Here is a 25851-nt window from a genome sequence, read left to right as displayed (position 1 = left end):
ACACTGCCTAGAGCTGTTTGCTGCGTGTCTCAGCCCGGTTTGCTACTTTTGATCAAACGGTATATAACAAGTTCAGCAGACGTCTAATCATCAAACAAGAAATTAGTAATAAATTTTGCTGCCAGCTTTCAAAAAGTTTCTGCATGAGATTTATGTATTACTTTCTGTACTCTTCCAATCTGACGTCTTTCGTCTTCAGAGCAGTTGTCACAAAAGTGTTTAGAAACCACACTTAAAAAACTCCGTTTTTTCTTTTCTTTTTTTCCTCATTTCAGTCACTGGCAGTTTTGTTCTTAGTTACTGACACCTTCGGTGGGCCTTAAGTGGACTTTACTAGTCCTCCCAAACAGCAATAATCTTGGCTTTTGGCAGGTAGATGTGACAAATAAGGCTACGTAATTATTTTTTTTTTCTTTTTCCATCAGCTGTGATTTCTGGGCCTTCTTCCCCGCATCATTCCACCTCTTCATTAGGTCAGCCATAATTAACTGGTTGGATACCAATTAAATCAGTTCTTCGGAAAGACCTTTGTTTCTTCTGATTTGTTTCCTACCTCGCCTCTTTCTTCCATGTAATCTGTTGTATGTTTAGTGTATGTTTATTACACTTCATTCAGTGTTGCCTTACAAGATGTTTAGAACAGGAGAAATAAAACCACCTGGATACCACCGCCGTCCAGGAAAGCCTAGCTGGGGGGACAGAGTTGATCTTCTCTCTCCCAACGTGCCAACGCCGCTACTGTGCCTGGAGCGCGCTAACAAATTCCCTTGACAGCAATTTCCTTAGCACTCCCCAGGCCTCCATTCACATGCAGAACCTCCAAGCGACCGCACGTGAGCAAAGAGGAACCAGAAGAGAGAAAAATGGGAAACGAAAAAAGGAGACGGAGGGGAGGGCGCGGCTAGGGGTGGAAAACAGTAAACAACACTTTTTCCAAGGTCCCCCCCTCCCCCACGCGTGCAGGCGCATCGCGCGTTTCCAATCAGCGGCCCAGGCGGCGCTCGCTCTTCCTCCACGGACCCCCCCCCCACCCGGGGGGCGCAGGCCCACGCGCTCCGGGCGCTCCGCGCAGTGACCCGGAACGCTTGCCGCCCTCGCCCCGCGCTTCCGGCGGTGACTTACTTCTAAGACGCCGACGGCCCAGGGGCGCGCCCTGCCCACCCCAGGCCGCCGCGCGGGCCTCCGGGGCAGCTCGCGTCCCCGCGCGCGGAGCGGGCGCCTGGGCCAGCGTCCGCCCGCCGCCCAACCAGGGGCTTCCCGGCCGGAGCCCGCAGGGGCGGGGGCGGCGGCCCGCGCGCTCCTGCGGGACGCCTCCCCGCCCCGCGCCGCCGGGCGCACGCGCAGCAGCGCAGCCGCCCTTATTAAGTCCGCGATGGCTCGTCGCGCGCCCCACCGACCTCCTCCCGAAGGCGCCGCCCGCCCCGCGCGCCCCGGGGCCCCCGGGACCAGCCTCGGGCGGCTCCCCGAGCCGGACTACCCCTAAAGTGGAAGGGCGGCGGCCGGACGCGCGTGTGCGAGCCCGCAGCGGCGACCGGAAAGAGCGGACGGGTCGCGAGGAGGCGAGCCAGGCCGCGGAGGAAGAGGAGGGCCGCGGCGAGCCGAGGTTTGCCGAAGGCGGCGTTCCGGAGCGCGCGAGGGTGGGAGAGGAGGAGCGCGGCGGAAAGTGCCGAGGGTTTCCGAAGGCCGCAGCGGCCGAGTTGCCCGGATGTAGTTGGTGGAGCGGCAGCGGCGGCACCAGCGGCGGCGGCGGCAGGAGGAGGAGGCGGCGGCGGCGGAGGAGGACCCGGCGGCGGCGGCGGCGGCGGGGGGAGGAGGGGTAGCGGCGGCGGAGCGGGAGGAGGCAAAGGCGGAGGAGGCAGTCGCTGCGCGCGGGGCCGAGCCGGACGCATCTTGGTGCCCCCTCCCCCGGTTCGCCGCTGCCCGGCCTGAGCCGATCCGAGCTGAGCGTGAGCGTGGTGCGCACGGAGGGGATGGCCCGGGAGCGCCGGCGCCAGTGACGGGGAGGTGCTGAGCGTCGCCGAGGGCGCGCCGGGCCCTGCGCCGCCCGCCGCCTGCGCGCCCGCCCGCCGCCCGGTCCGCGGCCGCTCCCCGTCCCCGACACACGCTCACAGGCCGGGCATTGATGGTAATGTATGCGAGGAAACAGCAGAGACTCAGTGATGGGTAAATCGTCTTTTCGTTTCGGGGCAGCGGGGCGGGCGGCGGGGGGGCGGCTGCTCCTTATCTGGGCCGGCCTCGCCGCCATTTTTGTTGTTAACCCTGATCCGGAGCAGCCGGGAGGGGGAGCGGCCGCGCGGGCGGCGGGCGGCGGCGGGCGCGAGTGTGCGTGTGCGCGCGGGCGGGCTCCGGGGGCTCCGCGGGGGGGGCGCCGGGGCCCCCGGCCTCAGGCCGCTTCTCTTCCTGTTTTCCAGCTGTCACGACCGGCGGGGGGACGCGCAGCCTTACCAGGTACCCGCGGGCCGGGCGCGGGCCGGAGGGGCCGGCGGGGCCGGCGGGGCGGCGGGGCCGGCGGGGAGGGAGGAGCCGCTACTCGAGCGCAGGCTTCGCGAGCCGCTGCAGGCCCTTCGGGGCCACGGCTCCGCGGCGCCCGCAGCCTGCGCTCGGCCCCCGCGGCGCTCGCCGGCGAGGTGTGGGCGCTCATCTTGACAGGTGACTGGAGGAAGCGCAGCTCCGCGTGGCGAGCGGAGCCCTTCTCGGCCGGGCGGGGCCGGACTCGGGCCTCTGGGCGGGAGGGACTCGGTGGGGCGAGGCGCGGGGGCCTCTGGAGCCACGCTCCTTTGTAGCGGGGCGACGAGAAGTTGCCGGAAAGGTGTCCAGAGTAGACGCGAGACTGGGGCGAGGCTGCCGACGGGTTTGCGACTCCTGGGCGCGCGGTGGAGCGCTCTCCCTTCGCAGTTTGTTTTCGGGGCGGCTAAGTGCATTGCTAGTGGAAGATGGCGCTTTTGTTCCTGCCGGAGTTGAGGTCTTTGGGTGCTGGGGCAGCCGCTCTAAGTAAGGAAGGTGCTTCTACTGTGTGCCTGCGGCGGCTGCACGTAAACCTGTAATTTAAAAAAAAAAAAAAAAAGTCCTGGTAGAAGTGGCCCCTGGTTCCGGCGGTGGGGCGGGTCTCAGACATGGTTGGCAGCGCTCAGATGACACTAGAAGGAAATACTTTCTGCGTCTGATCCCTTACCGGGTAGGAGAGCAGGTTTCTAAGCTGACGGTAGTGTTACTGGCCAGCATGATTTGTTAAAAGCCCAAGTTAAAAACCCTAGGCCCCCTGATGTGCAAAACAGTGTTCATTAGTTTGCATAAGTCAGAGGTCAAACCCTGTTGAGCCGGGCCCTCCAAAGCATAATTGATGCGGTTTGAAAGACTGCCATGTCGTGGTTGTCTCAGATACGTTATTGCGAGGGAGTTCCATTAAGTTCCGCCGTGATAGGTCAGAAGTATCAGCCAGCGTTTCTTTCTGCCTCTTAAAGTTATTTCCCGCACCTGCAAGAGCAGTGAAGTCAGGTCCCAAATGCTTTACATGGGTGAGTCCAAGCATTGGAGAAAGTGACGCTTTTGTGTTGTTGGATTGCAGAAACCTGTGCATGCTTGCTTATATCTTGTGTCTAGCGTAGCAGTTGCAGAGCAAAAACGGGATGACGGTAGTACTCTCCTTTAGATTAAACTTTCTAATTCCCAGAAAAATTTATTGAGGAGTTAACTTACCAAAGTGTCTGATTTCTTGTATTTACAAGATAATTAGTGGAGTGGATCTTTTTTTTTTTTGAATGTGGTATTTTGATTTGTATGAGGAGCCTTTCCGTAACTCTTAGTCATTTAGGTCTTGTTTGAATAACTTAAGGACAGACTTGGAAAAGGAAATTTTAATTTTCTTGATACAAATTCATAAAACTGAATGAAGTTAATATGCCAAGTTTTACAGTAGAACTAACCCAGAAAGTTGAGTTCAATGTTTTAATTCTCTTATTTTTTGGGGGGTGATGTTTTACAGGCACTTAAGTATTCATCGAAGAGTCACCCCAGTAGCGGTGACCACAGACATGAAAAAATGCGAGACGCCGCAGATCCTTCACCACCAAATAAAATGTTGCGGAGATCTGATAGTCCTGAAAACAAATATAGTGACAGCACAGGTCACAGTAAGGCCAAAAATGTGCATATTCACAGAGTTAGAGAGAGGGATGGTGGTGAGTAGCTTTTTGGTTGAAACTTTCATATGTTGGTTTTTCATGATAATTCTGTATAAAACAAAAGGTGTCAGTCATGTTTCCAGCTTGCAGACGTTACTGTATGGTTATGTCATCAGAATATTTTATTTTTATTTATGTGATTCCCAAACAAGTGATGTAGAGATAACAGATGCTGACCTGAGGATGCAAAACTGGACTCCAGTAGCTGATAGAGAATGCATTTATGAATGTAGCCTACCAGTACTTTATTAATGGTGAGGGAAAAATGCAGGACGTTTTTCCAAGAAAGGAACTTTCACCTCTTCAAGTAAAGATTTCAGTTTATTTGGCTTGGTTTATTTTGAGATCCTTGTTTCTGCTTGAATTTTTTTTTTTTTAAGGAGTTCAGCCGTGTCTCCTAATGGTGAAGTGCGAATTTAAAAATTTAGTAGGTATTTTGAGACAGTTCACAGGTTAAAAAAATCATTTGTGATTCAGAAAATTTTTCTTAACTTGTGGCTGTGAACATTTAATTGAGATTTTTCCTGTTCCCTAGGATCTTGTTAATGTAACTTGTATATTTCTTCACATATTCACCTTGTTAAAAGCCTCAGTGGTATACGGGTAACTTCAGCTGTTCCTTTGCCTCAGGTTCTTTGTGGTAGGTGGAAGGCCAAGAAAAAAAGTTAAACTCTTAACTGTTTTCAGACTTAATGTGGCCAAAATTTACCAAAATAATCAGATTTCATGTCTAAAGAATGCATTGAGGGATAAACCAATTTCCCTGAGGCAATTAATCTCTATTTTTCCCTGTTATAAGATCTTAAATTGCTTAATAGCTAACGTGTTCGAAATAAATATACCCTATTGATTGTGCCTTTATAAACTTCTAAGGAAACTCGGTAGTCTCACATGGCTTTCTGTCTGATTTTCAACTAGCTTCTCAATATTTTGCTTTTACTTCAAAAAAAAAAAAAATCCTGCATCTTCTGGTTCTCTTTTTTGCCTCCTAGGGTAGAAGTCAGCTATATTCAGTATGATGAGATATTGAGAAACATCGGTCTCCTCTGTATATAATTACTGGGTTGAGGAAATTAATAATGATCAGAAGATTGCATTGAGATGGAACATTTGGATGGTTATTGAATGGGAGGGGAATATAGTTCTCCATTAAATATAGTATAGTTTTGTGCTACTTACACAGATAATCTGTATATTTGCTTGTAAGTAACAGCAGATGGGTTTGGTTATTTAGCGTTACAAGTTCTTGGACAGAATTACTTAAACTATTAACATTTTTAATTTTGTAGGTAAGTTTTCATAGTGTATGTGTAGTCAAGATGATTCTATTACCAACCACTCTTCTGTAGTGGATTTCATTTCAAATGTTAGCTCTTAGAAGGCAGTATTGTTTGCACTGTATTTTGCTTTATCTTTAAAATTTTGGTGACTGTGACTAAATAGGATGTAGCACCTCATCTCCTTATGGATAAGTATCCCAGGTTCTCTTTTAGTGATTCTGATCTGGTTAATCTATCATGTATCCCCAAATCCAGGAAGGAGGTCATTTTAAGTACTCTAGGAAACTTCTGTAAATGCTTTCATACATTTACAGTGAATCACGCCTGGTAAATTCTTTTACAGGTGAAATAATCCCAAGAACATTTTGTTGCTCATTCATTCAGCAAACATTGGGCATCTGCTGTGTGTCAGCAGTTGTGTGGTATTCCTGGAAGTAATGCTAAGATGTGATCCTGGCCTTGAAGCTATTCTTAAAGGCGCTGACTCTGGAGAGCTGGTGATGGTGGTCGAGCTGCTTGCTTTTTCTGTACTTTTTCTTTCTTCATTTTGATTTTAGTTTTCCTTCCTATGTGTAGTCCAGATATTTCTTGTTTGCTTTTAGTTTCCTTTTTATTTGCATCTGCTTGCTGATGGTTCTTTAGCTCCATTTGTAAAGAAACTTATTTTTCTGATCTAGTCCCTTGCTCAGTTAAAACCCCACTTTCTGATTTGCTTTTTTAGCTGTTTGCTTTTCTTTCTCTGGAGCCTTTTAACTAATACTAACTTCATCCCTGACTGTATCGTCTCTCATATACCTGGCTACCATATTACTTTACACTAGGTAGGAATAATAATGAATACCATAAAATCAAATCTACATTCTTGAGCTCAGAGTGCATCTTTGATGTTAATTCTGTGTTTTAAAGATGTGAAGTGGTGATTCTTCCCTCAGTTAATACTGATATATTTAGTCATTATACTTTGACTCCAGGTGTTTTTTTGTTTTTTCCTTGCTAATGAGAGTTTGAAACAGATTTAAAGGGAATATGTAATTTTATTACAGGCATTTTTATTCCCTGAGATTTTTATCTTTAAATAAATATGAATTCAGGGCTTCCCTGGTGGCGCAGTGGTTGAGAGTCCGCCTGCCGATGCAGGGGACGCGGGTTCGTGCCCCGGTCCAGGAGGATCTCACGTGCCGCGGAGCGGCTGGGCCGTGAGCCATGGCCACTGAGCCTGCGCGTCCGGAGCCTGTGCTCCGCAGCGGGAGAGGCCACAACAGTGAGAGGCCCCCGTACCGCAAAAAAAAAAAAAAGAAAAAATACATATATACATATTTTAGATAAATGTCCACATAACAGTCAAAACCATTATCCAAAGTGAAGTGCAAGTGAGTTGGATTATCTGTGCACTCAGCATTTGTAAGTAACAATTTAATGTAAGAACAGCTTACTATATTTATTGAACTAATTTCAAATTGATATTTATTTTAGGATTTAAAAAAAATCTCATAATTTTAATAAGTACCTAATTTAAGGATGTGTGTACCCCCCCCCCCCGCCCCCCGCCAAATGGGGCTTTACTGGCATCTGTCCACATCACAGCGTATTTTTTTTCAGTAATTCACTAGATTTCTTCCATGGCACCTTGGATTTCCTTGAAAAGTGCCAATTCAGAGTAATATATAAAATGACTTTAAGGTATATCGTAAGTCAGAAAGCAGGGATTGAGGAGGATCGTCACTCTCAGAAATCTGCAGCTAAAAAGGATTTATTCCAGCTTTGTATGTGCAGTTAAAAGAATTGGAGGTTTTTATCGTGTAGGATTTATGAAAGGGAATGTAGATTATCTGTCGTAATTAAGGGAAATTATGTGACATTACAGCTTACCTAGAAGGTTGTTTAACTTGGTGGAATAAGTTATTTTTATATATTCCCTGATCTATCTGCAAAATATCTTTTGTTTAAAAATAACCAAAAACAAGAATCTTAAGGTACACTGGATTTGGTTTTGTAGCTTAGACATGTTTTTAAAGGTGCAGCTTACATCCCCCCACTTCAGAAGTATGACAGTACAATACTGGTTGAACTTGTACTTCTGTGGAATTTTAAAACTCTTTCCATTTCGTTAAAGTATGTTTTTCTTTAACGAAACTAGTCCTGAGGATAATGTTACCAAGTAACTTTAAGAATGTTGATAGTACAAATGAGTTGAGGAACGAGGGATGTCTTTACAAGGGTTCTGTGAAGCTGTCCCACAGAACTTCAGCCTCTTGGGGGTTGTCCCATTTTTCTCATCATCCTTCTAAGAACTAACTGTCAGAAACATACTTGTTAGAAACATCTTTTTGGGGGAGATAGCTCCATTGGTTAATTGAAAAATATTCTGTATCGGCTCCCTGATTGGTGGGACTTAACAGTGATTTTGCATAGCTTTTGAGTTAGCATTCATATACCTTTGAGTACAAAGGAAAAATTGCCCTTAGTGGTTACATTTCTAAAGATGTTAAAGTTTTTAGCTGCATAATGAAAGCTTTTATTTTTTTTTTGTCATTTAGCTATATCTGGAGAAATTTGGAAATGTATTTAATAGAGTTGTCAAATGACAGTTACTGTAACATTTGAAGGAATTGTTCAGTAGGGAGTATTTGGGGATAATTGGTGTTTTTACAGTTTTTAAAGTATGATTTAGTAATGTTTTAGTATTTTCACATTAAATAATAGACTGATAATTGCACAGTATGGTCTTACGGTTATTCATATAACTTTACATTTGGAATAAAACGAAATATGCTGTGCATTTGTAATGTTAGAAAGTACTATAAAAATGAACAGTCTCATTTGATCCTCACTGACCTTGGAAGGTAGATAGTACGCATGGTATCCCTGTATTACAGTTTATAGATGAGGGAAGATTTACTTTTATGAAAGGAACCCATAGTGACAGATTAGTCTAGAAATTAGTCCTCTCTACTCTGGTAACTTGTGTACACTGTTGGAGATGAAACATTCAGGCATATTTGAACTTTATTTGGTGGGTGTTTACTATATTACAAATTAGTATAAAGATGACCTGACTTGTATCTTAATGCTCCGGATACATCTTAACGAATTATAGTAGGTGTGCGTGCGTGTGTGTGTGTGTGTGTGTGTGTGTGTGGGGGGTTGTGGTTGTGTGGTGTGTGTGTGTAGTTCTAGACCAGATGATCATGTTAGTGTACTTTTAAAAATAAGTTTTAATGGGAAAGCTTGCCAATTTTACTAGGAAGAAGCCATTTTTCTCAAGTTAAGCCCTCGTATACAGAGGCTTGTTTTCAAAGCAACTTGGAAATTTCATACAGAATCTAAAATTCACTGATACTTGAATTAAGTGTTTTCTTGTCTAGTGAAAATAGATAAGTATTACCTATTTTTATTGGTCCAGTGTATATATAGTAAGGTAATAAGCTAGGCAGATAGGTTTGCATTGGGTTTCCATAGGAAATAGGTATTCCATTTCAAGAGGAACAGAGTAAGGTTGGTGGATAAACAGTTTTAATATTTCAACTCTTCAGTATTCCTTAATTTTAGGAAATACTTGCTCTAAAGATTTGTGCGTGTGTTTGAACACATACCATGTCATTTGTCTTGTAGTCATCACATTTTAACCTATTTGTTATTCTTAAAAAGGTGGTTATTATGTATTTATGATACAATGGATTTCAATTTCACAATCAAAAATATTTTGGAATGGTTTACTTTGATCTTTTAAGGCAGTCTCAGTTGAACTGTTTTAGTTGTGCAAGATGTATTTAAAGTTCTTGGTGTAACATACTTAGGATTTCTGGTCCATAATTCACAGAAAATTTATATATTCTAGGTTGTCTTCCTGGTGAGGCTCTGTTTGTCTTATTTTGTTGTGCAGAATGGTTTTGATTTATGTAGGGAACCATTCTGTTGATGCTGGAAAGAGTGGAGCTAGCAGTGAGCTGGGGTATCTTGGTAGAGATTCTGTACCTGGGACCACACCTGTACCTGGACTCTGCTTCTGCGACCCTGTGCTAAGAACTGGAGATACTGTTCGTCAGTCATTTCAAAGCCAGTTATTTAGGGCTTGAAAATATATCCTATGAAGACTCTCCTTTTTATGATTTAGATGGTGCTTCATAATCTCGAAAGCCCTTTTACGTTGTTTTTCACCTGGTCCCATAACCCATTGAATTAGGCTGATCAGGATTATTCCTGTTTTACTGATGAACATATAATCTAATTATTTAGCCTACTATTGTTGAAAGTAGAAAGCAAGTCTTTTTGCTACACATAAAACCTTATCTCTACCTTAAAGTTGTATTCCAGCTGTAACCACTTAGTACACATCTTCCCGGACTTACAGTGGGGTTACTTCTCGATAAACCCATCAAAAGTTGAAAATATCGTAAGTTGGAAATGCATTTAATACATGTAACCTACCTTAAATGTGCTCAGAACACTTACACGAGCAAAAGCATTTTGGGTAAAATCGTCTAACACAAAGCCTGCTTTACAGTAAAGTGTTGAACGTCGCGTGTAACTTACTGACTGCTGTACTGAGGGTGAAAAGCAGAATGGCTGTAAGTGTAGGGGTGGTTTGCCTTCTGGTCACGTGGCTGACTGGGAGCTCCAATCCTGAGGGCGTATCCTACCGCATATCGCTCGCCTGGGAGAAGAGCAGAATTCAAAATTACAAGTATGGTTCCCACCGCCTGCCTGTTGGCTTCCACATCATTGTAAGGTCAACAAATCCTAAGTCGAACCGTGGTAAGTCTGGGACCGTGTGTACTTAAAGTAAAACTGTTGTCCCCTCCTCCTCTTGCCTGGACTCTGCAGGAGCCTCTTGAATGGTGTCCCACGTCTTTTATGCTTCACACAGCACGTAGCCAGAGTAGTCCAGTTAAAATGACAGCTTACATCGCTGTCATGCTTGAGACCCTCCCTTGACTGTGTTACTTACCGAGGCCTGTAATGAGCCCTGTGTAACCTGCTGTCTGGGTACTTCTGTGGCCTATTCCCCTTGTTGGTGCCGCTCTGTCCGCACTGGCCCCGCAGCAGGTTTGTTCATCTTTCTGTATGTCCCCCTGGTGCCGTCTCTCCAGTAGGGTGTCCGCTGAAGTACCACCCTCTCCCAGAGGCCTTACCTGCCGTTGCAGGCACTCAGCCATCCTGTCATCGCCTGTCCTTCCCACTGCTTTGTTCCTTCTTTGTACTTAGGTGACCTGATGTTACCGCTTTCTTGTCATTGTGTTACAGCACGTGTTCCTGGAAGTTGCCGTGCACAGTGCACCCCAGGGTTTATGGGGGGGACGTGGGTGGGGCACAGGACTCCAAGAACACTGTTGGCGGCATGTTAGGAAGGGGGCGGCCTTGCGAAGAGCTTGCACAACTTTGTTAAACGGTCAAGGAGTACACTAACGACGCAGTAGATGCGGCATTTTACCTTGACGAAGGCCTGAAGTTAGTAGCTTGTGGAAGGGCTGCAGTTTGTGAGTTACTGTCAAGTGATGGAAGGAGGGTTATCTGAAATAACCCTTTGAAAATTGTCACCGACTGTGGATGGATGTGACCCGTAACTCGGACGCTGAGCTGGGGTAGCTGGCAGGTGTTAGAGGCGTATGTCTCTGTGCCATGAATCCCCGTGTAGCTTGGTCCAGCTGGGTGCAGCTCGTGTTTCTCCCGGGTGAAATTGCTTGTAGGTAAGTGGGGAAATCTGTGTCATGCTCAGGTAGTTTCCTGGTAAATCAGTAGTGCTCAAACAAATTTGCATTTTTCGCAAAGTGTTATAGCGGGACTGACAGTTTTGCTTGTCCTCTGGAATATACTCCACCAGAACAGGGAGTAAATTTGTTGATGATTTTATCCCCTTGTATCCCTGTTGCCTAGAACAGTGCCTAACACCTTGGCAGATTTTAGTAAATGGGTAGATGAAAGACTATTGGGATTGTCAGGATTGAAAGGGAAATGAAACTGGTTTTCTGGAATAGTGTTTCTCAGACATGCGTGTGTATGCTGAACATCTGGGGATCTTGCTAAAATGCATTTTCTAGCTCAGCAGTTCTGGGGTAGGGCCCAAGGGTCTGCCTTTTTAACAAGATCCCAGGTGTTGCCATGTTGTTGGCTGCACGTGAGTGACAAGGTCTTAGAGCAGCACTGCCCAGCAGAAGCAAAGTGAGCCACAAAGGCGAGTTTTCTAGTGGCGCCGTTGAAGTAGAAGTGAGCTTTAGTGTATTTTATATAACCTGGCGTATCCAAAATATTCTCACTTCGGCATGCACTGAATGTTTTAAAACTGTTAAGATTTTTTTTGTAATCCTTTTTTTGTGCAAAGTCTTTGAAATCTGGTATTTTACGCTTACAGCATATTTCAGTTGGGACTGGCCACATTTCCTGTGCCTACTTGCCACATGTGGTTAGTGGCTACTGAATTGGACAGCACAGTTCTGGAGAATATGATCACCCTGTTGACCTATTTAGCTTAACACATTTTCCTATTTTTCTAAAGAAATTTTTTATCCGCTTGATTTCTGAAACAGCATCTTTATGCCAGGCAGGGTTGGAGTTAATGAGCCCTTGAACTGTATAGTGCTGCTTGTACTACAATTTCTGTTTGTTAGTATGAATTTATTATAGAAAAACTAGAAAATGCAGAGAAGGGGGAAAATGAAATCGCTTCAGATCCTGTCGGTAGTTTTCATAGGACTCATTCTTGTGCCATAACATGAGAAGGATCCTATACATAGCCTTTGCAGATTTTATTAAAAATGGTTTCATATTATGGGGTTATTTGGCTCGTCTTCAGTGTATTTTCACAGTGATTCAGTAGACATTTGGTGTCAGCAGTATCAGTGTGAGAGGACTGACCACACATACTTCTAGTTAGTGCTCAGAGAATGTGAGCGCTTCTCTCTTACCCTTAGCCAATGGGTGGAGCCATCTTTCAGTTAGATTTGTGTTTTAGTCCAGTCGCTGATAACGTGTAGCTGGGCGACTTCAGGCATGTCACTTGCTCTGTGTTTTTGTGTCCACTCCCTAGGATTGCGGTGGGGTTGAATGAAAATGACAAACCTTGGAACACTTGTGAAGCATCTAGCCAAGTGCTCAGACTGTGACATAGTACATTGTGATGTTTGTTCTTATTCCTGTGACTGAGGAGGAGTTGGTGTCAGACCAGCAGCCCCAGTCTCAAGCTACCGCTTCTTTCTTCCTTCTTCCTTAGGAAGGACCATCCTGGGTATTATTTTCACTTGCCAGGTGAGGGGTCTGATCGGTGAGAGTTACGTACGTGAAGGGGCTACAGGGCCATGCTAGCTTGTTACCTGCTCATCCAGAGCTCTGCAGTTGAGAGATGTTTAGGATTGTTGGAAGGGTAAACCAAAACACACATTTAGGGTAATTACCCCAAATTTGGCTGTCTATTCAAATCACCTAGGAAGCTTTTAGAGCTACAAGTTCCTGACTCCATCTGAATTATCATCAATCAGAGCATTGGGGGGCGGGTGGGGAGGGGAGACTAGAAAACTGAATTTTTAAATAAACACTGGTTTAATTTAGATACATGCAGACTGTAGACCTAGGCAGAGTGCGCACAAGAGGAGGAACGCTGAGATGGACATGAAGGAATGTGAATTTTCTCGTTAGGAGTCTAGAAGTCAGAGTGGTTGTTTGCCAGATCATACTGTGTGCTTTCTTGAGTTTCAGAGAACTTTGTTCTCTGTCACCTTCTTTTCTGATGCACAGATAATAGTATAATTTGTATACAGTTACGCATTAAATAGCTCAGTTAGCATCCTCTGGCATTTAATGTAATGGCCATTGCTCCGGAGTAGAACTAATGCTGGGAAGCAGAGGAGTTTTTAACCAGTATTAGCAGCTGGCCAGGCCTGCAGGATATGTTTGGGTTGTATCTGAAGCTGCCGCTCTGACTTAGATCAAGTGTTTCTGGCACACACACCCCCGTGCAGTCAGGCTTTCCTGAGACAGCCCAGTGCTAAGCTTCATCTGGTTTTTGTTTCTCTGGAACACAGAGCCTTGACCCGAGTTGGCGTGCTCAGGCCGACCTCAGGTGCTAGCAGACCGTCTTCCTGCAGTTGGTCCTGAGGAGTAGAGCGGGCCGTCGAACGATGTGGGGTTAGGGTGCCAGCCAGCCCCCTCCCCCGTAGCCGTTCTATGTATGACTTTACAGTCGAGCGTCCTTACCCGCCGTTCTGCGCTTCAGATTCAACTAACTGCAGCTCGTGTAGTGCTGTGAAATGTGTATATTGGGGAAGAAATCTGCCTGTAAGTGGACCAATGCAATTCAAACCTGTGTTGGTCAAGGGTCAACTGTAATTGCATTTTGAAGGAAACTTAGGATGAGCGTGTTTGATGTATTTAGATAGTGCTAGTCTTTTGGTTTAATCTCTGATTACTTCCGAATTGTATGACGGTGCGCCCGAAGAGCATGGCATCGTGTTGGCATCTTCTGAAGGGTTTTGACCTGTACTGTGCCCATAGACCTAGGCCTTTGTGGTAGCTAAAAAGCAATACGAGTAAAAGATGTTATTTTGGAATATTTTGGCTCAGATGAGAAGATCATGGTAAGTATTTCTGCATTTAATAATGCATTTGTGAAGAGTAAGTTTCCAGACTCTTCCAACTTCATAAAAGTATGTGCTGGTGGTTTATGAAAATTGAAGCCCTGGGGAAAACATGGGAGTTGGAACACAGTAAGATAGGCTGTTAGAAGGGGTGGTGTCTACTGTCCCACAGCCTTTTCTGTGACGATGTGTTCCTGCTGCCTGTTGGCTCCTTATCAGGGTTTTAAAGTATTCGTATTTAATACTCTATGCATAGAGATGAGTCTCGTTTATCATGGGACATTTAAGTTATAAAGAATATTCTTAAGGGTTAAGTCACAAGGCTGTACTGTCTAAAGCTGTAGACCATCCTCAGTTTTGTATTTTCGTGTAATTATGGTAGTTCCTTTGTAATGTAACTTATATGTCAGTGTTGATTATTTTGCAAAAGTCGACCCAAGGCACTTGGGCCCTCCAGATTTCCTTGTCAATTTGATTTGGGCTAGATTTATTTATTATTACCTTGACAAGGAGTTGGGTGAGTCCCTGATGCTGACTCTCATAATTTAGGGGTGTTCTTGATTCTTGGGAAGAACAGGTTTTAAAATGTAGCACTCATTTTAGTATTTAAATGTCAAACTTATTTTTAGTGCAGAGATAGGGAATTACCGTTTAGTGTAAGTGTCAGTTGATTTTCGCGTTCACTAAGTAAGGTCTCCTTAGAGCAGAACTACCGGTGGGCTTCCTGCTCGCTGTTGAGCCGGACTTTTGTCAGCACCATGTTGTGATTAGCCCAGGGGATGACACGCTCTTCAGGACTTCCCCTTGGGTCCTTGCACATGGGCACGCTGTACAGTTAGGCTTTCAGGTTGTCCTTTTGTGTGCTGATGCAGGGCACGTTAGCCAGCCTTTGATTATATAAAGCCGTGTATTGTTAGCGCTGCTTGTTGTGCTGTAGATTTGAGGTGGTGAGGGTTTGGATTCAGATGGTAGAAGTAGAATTTAAAGAGGATTGCAGTTGATATGCGTATTTTGAGGGAAAAACTGATTTCTGGTGTCAAGTCTAGATAGATAGGTTTGGACATGTATTTGTCATTAGGTGACCTCTTTGTTGCTCTTACAATCTTGTTTGGGAACCGTATCAAAATTTCACTAATAGAGAAACTTCTGGTTCCTACTTTGATAATGTAGAACGGGTTGACATGTAAATTTTCTGAACTTTGCTGCTTTGTTCATATTACATAGATTTTAATGTAGAGTTATAGAGTGATTTCATTTTGGTTCAGGCCTAAAGGTGATTTCAGTTTTGATTTTTCCTTTTTTTTTTTTGTAAGTCCAGGGGTATTTAGAAGTGTGCCTTCAAATTTCTAAATGAATGTTGTAAACTGGTATTTTAAAAATTATTATTTGGCTTTTAGTTATTCTCATTTTATTGGCCTTTTGGAGTTAAGATTTTTTTCTCGTTATCTCAGAATACTTTAATTACAGCAGATATTTTTGAGGTGTTTGAAAATAATGTATTTTTCTCTTTGATACAAAGAACTGTTTAGATCAAGTTCTTTAATTCTGTCGTACATTACTGTGTAATAGAAATCCTTTTATTCTTAATGTTTACTTGATCTGTTTTCTGACAGGTGAGAAAGTTTTCCAGTATGATAGTTGATTTCACTTCTTATTTTTTAAAAGCATTTTTTCCTTTATGTGTTCTACTTTTATGTTTACATAAAGATTCATAACTATTATTTTTTAATGGGTGGTAATCTGAGGCTTTGCTATGCCCAAACATGTCTTCATTTTGTTTCTGTACATGGAGAATGATCTTTTGGTTAGATTAAAATCATTTTTCCTTGAATCTTTTAAAATTTTATTTAATTTTTTTGAAGCTACTTCTAAATTGATTACTATTCGTAGTTGCAAATGAGAAGTCCACATCAAACCTAATTCTTTTTTATAGGTAGCTTAACCCACTACGATGCGTATGTCTCACTTTCCTCTACTCTCCCACCCCCAGCTTGAGAGTCTTTAGGATTTCTCCTTCACCAGTCTCTCCTTAAGCGTGGTCCTTTTTTTTTTTTGTACTTCTGCTTAGGGCTGTTTTAGCCGGAGGATAACCCTTAGAAAGGGTCATTCGCTCTCTCCTCCTCCTGCCACCCTCCCCCCCTCTTTTTTTTTTTTTTTTTTTTGGCGGTACGCGGGCCTCTCACTGTTGTGGCCTCTCCCATTGCGGCTCTGGATGCGCAGGCTCAGCGGCCATGGCTCACGGGCCCAGCCGCTCCGCGGCATGTGGGATCTTCCCGGACCGGGGCACGAACCCGTGTCCCCTGCATCGGCAGGCGGACTCTCAACCACTGCGCCACCAGGGAAGCCCTCCCCCTCTTTTTTAAAAATTGTTTCTGACTCTTCTCCTTTTGGGGTTTGTGTTAGATGTGTTTTGGTTCTGTTCTTATTTCTTGCTTAGTAAAAAGGTGTTTGGATACTTTTTGAATGTGTGTACATTGTACTCTGGGGAGAGGAATCCCATGGCAGGTTCTCCTGGTGCCAGAATTATAGTGAAAGCTGTGTTCATTTTGTCCACCTGTTGAAAGTTTTATTTTGGATGATTTAATTTTTAAATAACTTATTGTAATTTGATGACTGATTCAGTAGAAGTACACTTGAGATTTTATATTCTAGTTTTTCCCATGTCAAATATGTGTCCTCAGAAAGTTTTCTGTCTGGGTTTGGTTTATCTCTTCCATGTTACTGGTTTCCTCATACGTTTGCTGTTTGAAGTTGTCTGTTCATATTTGGGAAAGAGAGTAGGTTAGTTAGCCACTGTCCAAAAGAACGTTTGTGTAGTTGAAAATGTTCAGTATCTGAGCTCTCCAGTATGGTAGCCACTAGCCACATGTGCCTATTGAATACTTGAAATGTGGCTAATGCAACTAAGAAGTTTTAGTGTTTTAAAATTTAAATTTAGGGCTTCCCTGGTGGCTCAGTGGTTAAGAGTCTGCCTTCCGAGGCAGGGGACGTGGGTTCGTGCCCTGGTCCGGGAAGATCCCACATGCCGCGGAGCAGCTGGACCCGTGAGCCATGGCTGCTGAGCCTGCGCGTCCGGAGCCTGTGCTCCGCAACGGGAGAGGCCACAGCAGTGAGAGGCCCACGTACTGCAAAAAAAACCCAAAAAACTAAAAACTTAAATTTAGCCCATTGCTGTTATGGCGTCTTCTTTCTGTAATATTGAGATTTCTCTTTTCGCGGTTGCTAATAATCTCTTGGGTGCCAAGTCCACTGAAAACCTTCCAGTCATTCTTTTACTTGAGTCCTTTGAAGTGATTTCTCCTTCCTTATTGGTAGTTCTTTGATTTTTTCATTATGCTGTCTTTCCTTTCCATGCTGCTGTTACAAACTCTTCCTGAGCTCTGAGTCTCATTTATCTGTACTGACATGTTAGTGTTTTCTGCGTTGTTCTGTCCTTGCTGCGCACCCTCTCCTTGGATTTCTAGGTTTGCATACCTTTTTGCTCATTAGGCATGTTTCATGTGACGTTCCTAACTTGAGTATTCTCTGTCTTGGTTAATACTTGGGCAGTTATCCTTGATTCCTTTTCCTTTCCTTTCCTCCTGTGTTTAGGAGGAATCCTAGACCTTGTGGAGGCTCTAAATCTACGCACATCACATACAAGCAACATGACTGTGCAGATGTGGGAGTTTTCCTCCCTGCTTCCTCATATGCCTACCTGGGTGGTCTTCCTGCCTGGTATACGTAGGGGACACTGAGGTGAAAAGAAAGTGCTGTTATGTTCACGGTGGAAAGTTGGCATCTCAGAACATAGCTAGAAGGCTTCCCTGGTGGCACAGTGGTTGAGAGTCTGCCTGCTGATGCAGGGTACACGGGTTCGTGCCCCGGTCCGGGAGGATCCCACATGCCGCGGAGCGGCTGGGCCCGTGAGCCATGGCCGCTGAGCCTGCGCGTCCGGAGCCTGTGCTCCGCAACGGGAGAGGCCACAGCAGTGAGAGGCCCGCGTACCGCAAAAACAAACCAAAGAAAACACCAAAGCTAGAAAATTTGAAGAATTGAAAATCTTCTGAGTCACCGTGGCCAAGAGTCCAAGCTTTCCTCAGCCCCCCTCCTTTCTCTCTACACAGTCACGTGGAAACTACTTGCCCGGTCCTAGAACATCAGATACTTTTGTCCCCCTTGTATGTGTTTTTCACAACCAAAACTGTCTTCTCACTACCCCTACCCCACCTTGCTTTTCTTGGCAAACCTCTTAATCCTTCAGGATCCCAGTTCTTTTATTGTATGAAGCCTTCCTTGAACCTATTTCTCTTACAGTTCCTGTCCAGTGAATTGTAATTGTTCACATATGTGGTTTGCCTACTCTAAGCTCCTAGAAGGCAGAGGCTGTGTTTTAATTTTAATTGTATCAGGGCCTGGCATATAAATGTAGGTGCTCAATACTGTTAAACTTAATGCCATTTTACATATCTAGTACATGTGAGAAACGGGTGAGTGGTAGTAAACCTCAGAGAGTTTGTTTTCATGTGATTTACTATTCTAGAATTCTTAGGTTGGATTGAAGTTGCTTTTTTACTGTTTGTGAAGGAAGCAAGCAGTTATTCACATTTTCAGGAAACTATCTAAATAAACTTTTTAAAAAAATTGTGGGGGGCTTCCCTGGTGGCGCAGTGGTTGGGAGTCCGCCTGCTGATGCAGGGGACATGGGTTCGTGCCCCGCTCCGGGAAGATCCCACATGCCACGGAGCGGCTGGGCCCGTGAGCCATGGCCGCTGAGCCTGCGCGTCCGGAGCCTGTGCTCCGCAACGGGAGGGGCCATACAGTGAGAGGCCCCCGTACCGCAAAAAAAAAAAATTGTGTATAGTAATTGGTATGTTAATTCCAACACATTATTACCAGTTCTTTTTTTTTTGCGGTACGTGGGCCTCTCACTGTTGTGGCCTCTCCCGTTGCGGAGCACAGGCTCTGGATGCGCCGGCTTAGTGGCCATGGCTCACGGGCCCAGCCGCTCCGCGGCATGTGGGATCTTCCCGGACCGGGGCACGAACCCGCGTCCCCTGCATTGGCAGGCGGACTCTCAACCACTGCGCCACCAGGGAAGCCCTACCAGTTCTTTTAAGTCACCTTGATAGTTAGACTGCTATCAGTTGCCATATGATAAACTATAATATACTATATTTAATTTGAATAATGACATTTAAAACTTCAGACTCTTTACTAATTTTTTTACTGTTCCTTTTGTAAATTGTTTCTCAAATCCTTTTAAATTCATGCACCACCCACTATTTAAGGAGATCTTACAGTTGTACTTTCTATGATATATTTAGGCAGGACAATAAGGTGAGTTTTTGTTGTTTTGTAGGGCTTTTTTTTTTTTGGTTGTTGGTTTTTTTTCCCCCAAATTTCCTTATATTTGAATATTCAATAAGGTTTTTCAAGCTTACTGAAATTAAGAATTTCCCAGAAATTCTCACATGTGGTGCTCCATTTCTTTCACCCTTGAGAATTACTGCTCTAATTATTTTTAATTAGTGATTCATTGTGTTGTGATTTTATTCCTAAAAGTGACTAAAACGTTAACTGAAGATCATTTTTCATCAGCAAAAAAAAGAATACAACTATAACGTGGCATACTTTGGCTCTTGACAGTAAAATTTTGACAGTAAAATTATGACTTTTAAAAGTAAACTCATTTAAAAAAAAAAAAGAGCTACTTAGGGCTTCCCTGGTGGCGCAGTGGTTGAGAGTCCGCCTGCCGATGCAGGGGACACGGGTTCGTGCCCCGGTCTGGGAAGACCCCACATGCCGCGGAGCAGCTGGGCCCGTGAGTCATGGCCGCTGAGCCTGCATGTCCGGAGCCTGTGCTCCGCAACGGAAGAGGCCACAGCAGTGAGAGGCCCGCGTACCGCCAAAAAAAAAAAAAAGTAAACTCATTTAAAGAACATAGACTATTTCAGTCCAGCAGTGGCTCAGTTGAAATCTTTTGGGGTTGAATTCACATCTTGTTGAAAATCAAGAGCCATAGTAACAGATCGATCTTAATTTCTCTTAAGTCCCATTTTGTTTTTGATCTGAAACAATATTAACCAGACAATATTAGCCAACTTTTCTCCTACCTTAGTTACCAGTATTTTCACTGAATTATTAGTTATTTTTAATAGTCAAACACATCTTCAATGATTAAAGAATTGGCCTCAGATATTTGAGTGAATATACTCTAGGCTCTCAATGGAGGAGTACTTAAGTGTGTGTAAGAGTTTTCATCATTGGAGACTCCTTAAGGTGAATGCTTTAAAGGTTCCTATCTACTTTTCTGTATGTGTGTATTCTAATGTTATCTTTTTAAAGATCATCACGTAATTTATCACCTTTCCAATTTTTCTCTCAATGTTTATTCTTAAGGATATGTGTGGTTTTTAAAAAGCTGTCTTCTGGCTTAAAAGCACTAATTTATTTTTGTGATGTTGGAATAGTGTATCATCATGCTTTCTCCTCTGTCAGGTGGAGAAAATCAGGCTTGTTGGTCAGAGTGGTGCCTAAGTTGGGTTTGTTAGCCGTCTCTTCTTGGACATACTAGATATTCCCTCTCTGTAACCTTTCAGTATCACTAAGACTGCTGTCAGTGGAGGAAGGCCAGGAAGCATATGGGGACCTTCTGTGTTGTGTTCTGCAGTGTTATATCAGAAGACGCTTATTGGGTGGCATTTGGGTTTTTAATACACATGTCAAAGCATCGTGTTAAAGAACTACTACCAAGTAAAATTTGAAACCTAAAAAAAAGAAAATGTTGAATCATAGAAGCCAGAGCTCTCTGAATATTGACTGGATTCTAGTTGTAAGAAGTTCCTTTTTTGTGTTTGGATATACGTATCTTTTAGGATGGCACGCTGTTAAGAGAGAGAGAGCATTGCTAGCTTGGTGCTTTCAGATATTTCTGTGTGTCTGTCTACCATTGCATGGTAACCAAAACTCTGTCCCTGCCAGAAATGTAGTATGTATGGCTTCTTTTGTTTGTGTGGGGACCTTTGGAATATTTCTCTCCAGTGTTCATGTAGTATTTTCATCACTGTATATAGAGAAGGATAGAACAGCATGGTAGTTTCCTCTGCCTTCATTAAGTTTAAGTTGAGAAATAAGGCTGAGACTTTTCAAGACTATGATAAACAGAAGCCCTGAAGTTTTCACTGTATGGTATATACTTTGAAAATCATTTTTGTTTATGTAAAAAAGTGATTTAGTTTGTGACCGTGTCAATACAGCTTCCAATTTAAGTCGTAAGTTGCCAACTAAATATAGTATTCATTTTTTTTGCTTTGTCGGGAAGTAATCATTTTGACTCAAGATGCCGAGTGTTAAATATTTTAAACTTACTCTGTTGGTCAAATACCATTTTCTGGTGGATTTACTTTTAAAAAGGGAAGAAATCCTAATTTCATATTTCAGAAATTCTTGTGTATTCTTTATATTTTTTGTTCTGTGTATTCTAGTGTAGGTTCTTTTGAACATACAGCCTTTTCTGGTTTTTACTTAACAGATGAGATACTTACAAAATTATAAAACAAAGATGTCATGAAATTATATAGAGGGCCATTTAAGGTTAAGGGAAGAGTCATTACTGGTCTTTTAAGTTTAAAGTATGTAGGTAGAGTGTACACGTTAATACCTAAATTTGGCGATTTGTGTTTGGTGAAAATGAATTTTTCAAAATGAAAATAATCTAGCACGGGTAAGTATGTTTTTGTAATGCTGTGTTAGGTTAACTGTGTAATGCAATAAGCATTGGGGTGTGGGTGCAATATCCTGCTTGTCCATTTAACTGCATCTTGGTTTCCTTTCCTTTGCTTCGCTCTTGACTTTCTTACTGCTGTTATCCTCCCTTTCTTACTCATTTTTTTCTAGCTGGGGTCGTGATCCCCTCTTGCCTAAATCAGAGCAGTGGTCTACTGTCCCCTCCTCTCCCCAGTTCATTATCCACACTGCAGCCAGAATCGCCTTCTAAGAAAAGCACATTTGCTCATTCTTTATGAAAAAATCTTTTGTCTCCCCAGTGCCCTCCAGGTAAAGCACAAATGTTTCAGTGAACACCTTGCTGCATCTCTCTGTGTCTAGCCCTCCTGTAGTTCTCTGAAGCTAATTGAGCACTGTCACACATGGGTAACTTACACGTGCTGTTTCTTTCTAGAATACTGTCTCTCCTCCACTCCCCTTTGCCTCATTAATTCCTTCCTGTTTTTCAGGCTTCAATTTAGAGGTCGCTTCTCTAACCTCCCAATCTCCAGTCTAGGTTAGTTAGCACATCTGTTATCCCAGGAAGCACTTTATTTATGATGGTTATATTGTAGTGTCCAACACTGAGCTGCTCATTTTCCCCCCTCAAACCTGCTTTTCCCAGTCGTCCGCATTTTGATAAGCAGAAACTATAGCCTCTCAGTTGCTCAGACCAATAATCTTGAGCCTCCGAACCGGTTTTTCTGCTTTCCTACCTTCTGACTCCAGTTTATTCTCAGGGCAGCAGACCCTCTCGAATGTCCTTGACAATGGCCCGCAGGTCCCGTGTGTGATTTGTGACTGCAGCATTGTTACCTTTCTGACATTCTGTCTCTAGATCCTCCTCTCGACTTGCTGAGCTTACAGCACTGACTTCCTTGACTCTCCGCGAGCATGTTAGGTACCTTCCTGCCTCACGGTCTGTCTGCCTTCCTACTGGGTGTCTCGGATAGCTTCACTCAACCACTTAGCTAGTTTGAAAATGATATCTAAAAATGTGCCGTTCAGAATAATTGCTAAGGAGTAATAACATTGAGTGAATTGAAATGGGATAGTCGAAAGGATGACAGTGACATCTGTGGTTCTCACCCAGGGCAGCAACAGACTGTGCAAATGCTTGATTTCTCAGGAATCTTCTCCCCTCAGAGGACTAAATATCTAATCTTAGACTAAATCCAGTGCATTTGTTTAGGTCTACAGAGGGTTTTTTGGACAAAAAGTGAACATATACTATGAAATATACTGCCAGTAATTTTAAGTCTTGTCAGTTTTTCTGTGTTCTTCAGAATATACTTCAGTATGTTTCAGAGAAATTTATGTTTATCATATTTTAGAGAAGCGTTTTTGTTTTTTCTTTTTTTTCTTCCATGGTCAGAAACATGTACCATTGTTTTTCAGAGTGTGGTCCAGGGACCATTTGTCCCAGAATCACTTGGGGTGTTTAAAATGCCACTCAGTTCCACCTGAGTCAGAACCTCTGGGTGCTGAGACCTGAATGTCAGCAAATTTAACCTGCAGGTTGGTGCACATAGAAGTTGGACAGCCACTGCTCTGTGCTGTGTGAATGATGAAGCCCCATGGTCAATCCCACGGCATGCTAGTGGCAGAAGTCTGGGAGAAGCCTTAACGTGAAATCTTTGAATACTTAAAAATGTTTTAATTTAAATATATTTAAAACTTTAAAGAACTATAAGTTGAAACTCTGATACTAAGCGAACATGAGCACTTTAAGTCTGCGGAAGTATCTTTCATTTTCTCCTGGAAGCAAGTGTGACACACTTTGGGGCTGAATAGGATCCAGTTGGAGTCGTCAGCACTCACACGCCTTCTAATTCTTAATGACATTTTGTCTCTAGTGCTCACACTAGAGAACTTTGGAAAAACCTGTGATTCAAACAGTGTGTTTGAGTCATATGTACAGTGTGTAAAGATTTTTATAAACCTCTGCTTTTTAGGCAAATGTCTCTTCTATCTTAGTGCTTTCGTTGCATCAGAAAATTTCAGGTATTTGTTACAGTACTTGTGGGCTGTTTGACACTAGCACTCAGCTTCGGCCTGGATGTGAGTGGGTTATTTCGGGTTGTAGAAGACTGTGTTTCCTGCATGCCAGCAGTAGATTCCTTGAATGAAAACTTTGCATTTTTGTCATTAAATGTGTAACAGTTTTAAGATGGAGATTGTCCTAAACATATGAGACTGGTAATTGCATAAGTCAAGATTATTTAACTTGAAACAGTCTATTTCTAATAAAAACAGGTGGTTATCTATACCCTGAGGTGTTCAGAAATTAACTTGAGTATCTGTGTTATCAGTTAATAAACTGTTGGGTAGCGGTCCTCAACCTTTGTGGCACAGGGACTGGTTTCACGGAAGACAGGTTTTCCACGGGGCAGGGGAGTGGGGTGATGGGGGGGCAGATGAGGCTGCGCTCCCTCACCAGCCTCCCACCTCCTGCTGTGTGGCCTGGTTCCTAACAGCAGCCCACAGACCGGTACCGGTCCATGGCCTGGGGGTTGGGGACCCCGCTCTGAGGCATAATTTAATGCATTTTCAGTGCCAGTAAAAATCACATATTGAGGCAATGTAACAACAGTATTATAAAACTGTATTAATGTTATACATTATCATTACCTATATTAAGGATATGAGATTTAGCAAGCTCAGGTTTTTAGAGATGAAACTTTACTTCTGTGAAATTATTTTTCCTGCTGCCGCTTACTTTGTTCTCCAGTGTTATGCACAACAAACTACCTTGATAAATATTTATTTGGCTGTGTCGGATCTTAGTTGCGGCACGTGGGATCTTCATTGCTGCACATGGGGTCTTTAGTTGTGGCATGCAGACTCTTAGTTGCAGCATGCATGTGGGATCTAGTTCCCTGACGAGGGTTCAAACCCGGGCCCCCTGCATTGGGAGTGCAGAGCCTTAGCCACTGGACCACCAGGGAAGTCCCTATAAATATAAATTGTAAGAAGTTTTATGTAAGTGAACCAGCCTAGGTAAGTTCACAGTTTTTCATTTTTCTTGGCTCATGTTACTGCACTTTACTGTGTCAAGGACTGCAGTTGCTGATAATTAGTGAAGGCAAGTAAATGAGCTTGCTTCAGAATCAGTAAAGTCTGGTGCACTCAGGGAGTTCAGGGAATCCCACGGTGGGGCTGTCCTGGGGAATAAAGACACTCTTTAAAGAGTAGAACATAATTTTCATACACTGTAGGCTTTTTAGTTGATATAATAGGCAGGCACCTAGAAGTCAAAGGTTGATTACAAGTGAAAGGTGAGAAGATAACAGAAAACTGTAGAGTGAAGAATGTGTAGTAGTACAAATCCACCAAGGTGAATTTATTGATATAACAGGTGGAATGTGTAAGGTAGAAAACCGTTGGGGGAGCATGGTATTTCCCTGAGACACTGGTAGAGTACACGGAAATTATATGAGCGCCTCCTGTGTGCCAGGCACTGTGCATATTGCAGGTAGCTAAATCTGCCCTCATGAAGCTCACGCTCTCTTGGGAGAGAGAGATAATAAACTGATAGTATATGAGTTAGAGAAAAGCGCTGCCTTGCAGAAAAATAGAGCTGAATAAGAGGAAATAAGATAATCTTGGGAAGTTGGGGCTGCTCGATGGAAATGTTGGAAGTAGGGGAGGTGGGCATATGAATATAGGATGAAGGAAGTACATTCTAGAAGGGTAAGTGTCAAGGCCTTGTGGTGAGAGCATGTTTGATGTGTTGGAGAAACAAGAGAACTGCCAGCCGATGAGAGTGGGAGGTGGCAGGAGATGGGGATGGAGGGGGCATGTCGGCTTGTGCCCTGAATAAGGTGAAGAGCCATTGGAGGACATGGAGTCGCGTAGTCCGTGCGAATAAGAGAAGCAGGATTACTTGGAGTGCAAGGTAGAGGGTGGCCTTAGGTTGGGCATTAACAGTCCATTGGTAGTGAGTAGGGGTGTATGTATACATACTACTCTAATGTATACAGATTATTATTTACCATTTACTTAATTATAGCTGGAGAGAGCACTGCGGTACCATTTTTTAAGTTAAACATGGGAAGGATTAGTTTCATATAATTG

The 25851-nt window shown here is 43.8% G+C and overlaps 1 protein-coding gene across 7 annotated transcripts in view; it reads left to right on the top strand.

Moving 5' to 3' along the window:
- The first annotated feature begins 1380 nt into the window (after window positions 1-1380).
- The window catches only part of WAC (WW domain containing adaptor with coiled-coil), an 83441-nt gene continuing 58970 nt past the window's right edge, over window positions 1381-25851 (top strand). For 5 of the 7 annotated variants that reach the window (XM_082838497.1, XM_082838496.1, XM_082838494.1 and 2 more), the window contains exons 1-3: window positions 1747-2163; window positions 2412-2448; window positions 3983-4178. In XM_082838497.1, the coding sequence (XP_082694623.1) occupies window positions 2123-2163; window positions 2412-2448; window positions 3983-4178 (274 nt within the window). In that variant the 5' untranslated portion in view covers window positions 1747-2122. Of the gene's footprint in view, window positions 1604-1746; window positions 2164-2411; window positions 2449-3982; window positions 4179-25851 lie in introns of those variants that run through there. The other 2 variants (XM_082838495.1, XM_082838492.1) reach the window with 2 other exon arrangements.

The sequence above is a fragment of the Leucopleurus acutus genome (genome assembly GCF_964270905.1).
Source record: "Leucopleurus acutus genome assembly, chromosome: 1".
Lineage (NCBI taxonomy): Eukaryota > Metazoa > Chordata > Mammalia > Artiodactyla > Delphinidae > Leucopleurus > Leucopleurus acutus.
The sequence above is the reverse complement of the archived record's forward strand: the minus strand, read 5'-3'. Positions and strand labels throughout refer to the sequence as shown.